At 57.2% G+C, this 4,959-nt stretch overlaps 1 protein-coding gene across 1 annotated transcript; it reads left to right on the top strand.

Annotated features, from left to right (window-relative positions):
• Nucleotides 1–273: 273 nt before the first annotated feature.
• Nucleotides 274–3,621, top strand: LOC100602874 (HLA class I histocompatibility antigen, B-46 alpha chain-like). Its single transcript, XM_030803293.1, has 8 exons — nt 274–416; nt 543–812; nt 1,058–1,333; nt 1,910–2,185; nt 2,290–2,406; nt 2,848–2,880; nt 2,987–3,033; nt 3,195–3,621. Exons 1-8 carry the CDS (start codon nt 344–346, stop codon nt 3,297–3,299), a joined length of 1,197 nt encoding a protein of 398 aa, XP_030659153.1. The 5' UTR covers nt 274–343; the 3' UTR covers nt 3,300–3,621.
• The last annotated feature ends 1,338 nt before the right edge of the window (nt 3,622–4,959 follow it).

Here is a 4,959-nt window from a genome sequence, read left to right as displayed (position 1 = left end):
GATCCTTGTCCAGGACTCAGGCACACAGTGTGACAAAGAGGCTGGTGTAGGAGAAGAGGGATCAGGACGAAGTCCCAGGTCCCGGGCGGGGCTCTCAGGGTCTCAGGCTCCGAGGGCCTTGTCTGCAATGGGGAGGCGCAGCGTTGGGGATTCCCCGCTCCCCTGAGTTTCACTTCTTCTCCCAACCTGTGTCGGGTCCTTCTTCCAGGATACTCGTGACGCGTCCCCAGTTCCCACTCCCATTGGGTGTCGCGTGTCCAGAGAAGCCAATTAGCATCGCCGCGGTCCCAGTTCTAAAGTCCCCACGCACCCACCCGGACTCAGAGTGTCCTCAGACGCCGAGATGCGGGTCATGGCGCCCCGAACCCTCCTCCTGCTGCTCTCGGCGGCCCTGGCCCTGACCGAGACCTGGGCCGGTGAGTGCGGGTCGGGAGGGAAATGGCCTCTGTGGGGAGGAGCGAGGGGACCGCAGGCGGGGGCAGGACCCGGGGAGCCGCGCCGGGAGGAGGGTCGGGCGGGTCTCAGCCCCTCCTCGCCCCCAGGCTCCCACTCCATGAGGTATTTCAGCACCTCCGTGTCCCGGCCCGGCCGCGGGGAGCCCCGCTTCATCTCCGTGGGCTACGTGGACGACACCCAGTTCGTGCGGTTCGACAGCGACGCAGCGAGTCCGAGAGAGGAGCCGCGGGCGCCATGGATAGAGCAGGAGGGGCCGGAGTATTGGGAAGAGGAGACACGGAGAGCCAAGGCCCACGCACAGACTGACCGAGTGGACCTGGGGACCCTGCGCGGCTACTACAACCAGAGCGAGGACGGTGAGTGACCCCGGCCCGGGGCGCAGGTCACGACCCCTCCCCATCCCCCACGGACGGCCCGGGTCGCCCCGAGTCTCCGGGTCGGAGATCCGCCCCGAGGCCGCGGGACCCGCCCAGACCCTCGACCGGAGAGAGCCCCAGGCGCCTTTACCCGGTTTCATTTTCAGTTGAGGCCGAAATCCCCGCGGGTTGGTCGGGGCGGGGCGGGGCTCGGGGGACGGGGCTGACCGCGGGGACGGGGTCAGGGTCTCACACCATCCAGACGATGTATGGCTGCGACGTGGGGCCCGACGGGCGCCTCCTCCGCGGGTATCGCCAGGACGCCTACGACGGCAAGGATTACATCGCCCTGAACGAGGACCTGAGCTCCTGGACCGCCGCGGACATGGCGGCTCAGATCACCCAGCGCAAGTGGGAGGCGGCCCGTGAGGCGGAGCAGTGGAGAGCCTACCTGGAGGGCCGGTGCCTGGAGTGGCTCCGCAGATACCTGGAGAACGGGAAGGAGACGCTGCAGCGCGAGGGTACCAGGGGCAGTGGGGAGCCTTCCCCATCTCCTATAGATTTCCCGGGATGGCCTCCCACGAGGAGGGGAGGAAAATGGGAGAAGCGCTAGAATGTCGCCCTCCCTTGAATGGAGAATGGCATGAGTTTTCCTGAGATTCCTCTGAGGGCCCCCTCTGCTCTCTAGGACAATTAAGGGATGACGTCTCTGAGGAAATGGAGGGGAAGACAGTCCCTAGAATACTGATCAGGGGTCCCCTTTCACCCCTGCAGCAGCCTTGGGCACCGTGAATTTTTCTCTCAGGCCTTGTTCTCTGCCTCACACTAAATGCGTTTGAAGGTCTGATTCCAGCTTTTCTGAGTCCCTCGGCCTCCACTCAGGTCAGGACCAGAAGTCACTATTCCCCCCTCAGAGACTAGAACTCTCCAAGGAATAGGAGATTATCCCAGGTGGCTGTGTCCAGGCTGGTGTCTGGGTTCTGTGCTCCCTTCCCCACCCCACGTGTCCTGTCCATTCTCAGGTTGGTCACATGGGTGGTCCTAGGGTGTCCCATGAGAGATGCAAAGGGCCTGAATTTTCTGACTCTTCCCATCAGACCCCCCAGAGACACACGTGACCCACCACCCCATCTCTGACCATGAGGCCACCCTGAGGTGCTGGGCCCTGGGCTTCTACCCTGCGGAGATCACACTGACCTGGCAGCGGGATGGGGAGGACCAAACTCAGGACACCGAGCTTGTGGAGACCAGGCCAGCAGGAGATGGAACCTTCCAGAAGTGGGCAGCTGTGGTGGTGCCTTCTGGAGAAGAGCAGAGATACACATGCCATGTGCAGCACGAGGGGCTGCGGGAGCCCCTCACCAAGAGATGGGGTAAGGAGGGGCATGAGGGGTCATGTCTCTTTTCAGGGAAAGCAGGAGCCCTTCTGGAGCCCTTCAGCAGGGTCAGGGCCCCTCATCTTCCCCTCCTTTCCCAGAGCCGTCTTCCCAGTCCACCATCCCCATCGTGGGCATTGTTGCTGGCCTGGCTGTCCTAGTAGTTGTGGTCATCGTAGCTGTGGTGGCTACTGTGATGCGGAGGAGGAAGAGCTCAGGTAGGGAAGGGGTGAGGGGTGGGGTCTGGGTTTTCTTGTCCCACTGGGGGTTTCAAGCCCCAGGTAGAAGTGTTCCCTGCCTCATTACTGGGAAGCAGCATCCACACAGGGGCTAACCCAGCCTGGGACCCTGTGTGCCAGCACTTACTCTTTTGTGAAGCACATGTGACAATGAAGGACGGATGTATCATCTTGATGGTTGTGGTGTTGGGGTCCTGATTCCAGCATTCATGAGTCAGGGGAAGGTCCCTGCTAAGGACAGACCTTAGGAGGACAGTTGGTCCAGGACCCACACCTGCTTTCCTCGTGTTTCCTGATCCCGCCCTGGGTCTGTAGTCATAGTTCTGGAAATTCCTTTTGGGTCCAAGACTAGGAGGTTCCTCTAAGATCTCACGGCCCTGCTTCCTCCCAGTCCCCTCACAGGACATTTTCTTCCCACAGGTGTAAAAGGAGGGAGCTACTCTCAGGCTGCGTGTAAGTGGTGGGGGTGGGAGTGTGCAGGAGCTCACTGACCCCATAATTCCTCCTGTCCTACTTCTCTTGCGGGCTCTGACCAGGTCTTGTTTTTGTTCTACCCCAGCCAGCGACAGTGCCCAGGGCTCTGATGAGTCTCTCATGGCTTGTAAAGGTGAGATTCTTGGGGTCTACAGTGGGCGGGGGCATGGGGCAGAGGGGAAAGGCCTGGGTAATGGAGATTCTTTGGGACGTTTCGAGTGTGTGGTGGGCTGTTCACAGTGTCATAACTTACCATGACTGACTTGAATTTGTTCATGACTGCTGTTTTCTGTAGCCTGAGGCAGCTGCCTTGTGAGGGACTGAGATGCAGGATTTCTTCACGCCTCCCCTTTGTGACTTCAAGAGCCTCTGGCATCTCTTTCTACAAAGGCATCTGAATGTGTCTGCGTCCCTGTTAGCATAATGTGAGGAGGTGGAGAGACAGGCCACCCCCGTGTCCACCGTGACCCCTGTTCCTATGCTGACCTGTGTTTCCTCCCCAGTCATCTTTCCTGTTCCAGAGAGGTGGGGTTGGATGTCTCCATCTCTGTCTCAACTTTATGTGCACTGAGCTGCAACCTCTTACTTCCCTACTGAAAATAAGAATCTGAATAGAAATTTGTTTTCTCAAATATTTGCTATGAGAGGTTGATGGATTAATTAAATAAGTCAATTCCTGGAATTTGAGAGATCAAATAAAGACCTGAGAACCTTCCAGAATCTGCATGTTCGCTGTGCTCAGTCCATTGCAGGTTGGGGTGGAGAGGGCTGTGGGGGGCCGAGTGTGGACAGGGCCTATGCCCAGTTGGTGTTGAGTCCATCATGGGCTTTATGTGGTCAGTCCTCAGCTGGGTCACCTTCACTGCTCCATTGTCCTTGTCCCTTCAGTGGAAACTTGTCCAGCAGGAGCTGTGACCACAGAGGCTCAGACATCGCCCAGTGCAGCCCCTGCACATGGGGGTCTCTGTGAGTTCTGAGACAAATTTTCAGACCCATTCACCTCCTGCCCTGCTTCTAGAGCTCCTCTTCTGCTCTGCTCTCCTGCCCTCTCTCCCTGCCCTGGTTCTAGTGATCTTGGTGCTGAATCCAATCCCAACTCATGAATCTATAAAGCAGAGTCTAATTTAGACTTACATTTGTCTGTGAAATTGGACCCATCATCAAGGACTATTCTTTCCTGAAGAGAGAACCTGATTGTGTGCTGCAGTGTGCTGGGGCAGGGGGTGCGGGGAGGGGGTTGCTGTAGAAAGAGGGATGGGGGAGGGAGGGCACACAAGCAGCACTGCTGAGAGAAACACAGGCGGCCTCTATCTCAGTGTGAGGGGACCTTGTGCTGTAGCTGCCACAAAACAGCATTTGGCCTAAGGCTATGTTAATAAAGATACTGCCTTTAAAATAGGGAGGTGCTCTACAGTGATCATTCATTCAACAGACCTTTGTCATTGGCCAGACATAGGACAGAAGGGTTCTGCATCTGGGGAACACCACTGAAGTAAAATCAGAAAAATCTGTGGGCTTTTGTAGCATATGCTCCAGTGTGAAGAGGCAGATGATAGATACACTATAACCAGAGTAAGGAAGGAAAGTGCTAGAAGGTGGTAAGTGCTGTGAGGCAGGTGATCCAGGATGTGGGCAGTGGGGAAAGGGAAGGTGGCTGTTGTGCTGGGTAATCAGTGTGTGCCTTGTTGCAAAGGTGACCTTTGAGGAAAGATTTGAGGGACATGAGGATGTCTGGGGAAGTTGTTTCCAGGCAGAGGAACCTCCAGTCCAAATGCACTATGGCAGGAAGGTGTCTGTGTTCCCAGTAGAGCAAGGAGGCCAGGAGGGCTCCACAGAGAGAAACTGAGGTGAGGTCAGAGGTGCAGCCGGAGCAGGTGGGCTTGAGGGGAGTGGGGTTGGATCTGACCTTTGCTCTGAGTGGGATGAAGAGTTAGAGGACAGTTTTGAGCAGAAGAGGGCCATGATATGACTTCTCTTTTAAAAGGATCTCTCTGACTGCTGTGCTGAGAACAGAATTGAGAGGTGAGGGACGAGGGAGGCAGAAGGGAAAACAGTAGG

The sequence above is a fragment of the Nomascus leucogenys genome, chromosome 22a (genome assembly GCF_006542625.1).
Source record: "Nomascus leucogenys isolate Asia chromosome 22a, Asia_NLE_v1, whole genome shotgun sequence".
NCBI lineage: Eukaryota > Metazoa > Chordata > Mammalia > Primates > Hylobatidae > Nomascus > Nomascus leucogenys.
Note: the sequence above shows the minus strand (reverse complement) of the source record. Positions and strands in the feature narration are given on the sequence as shown.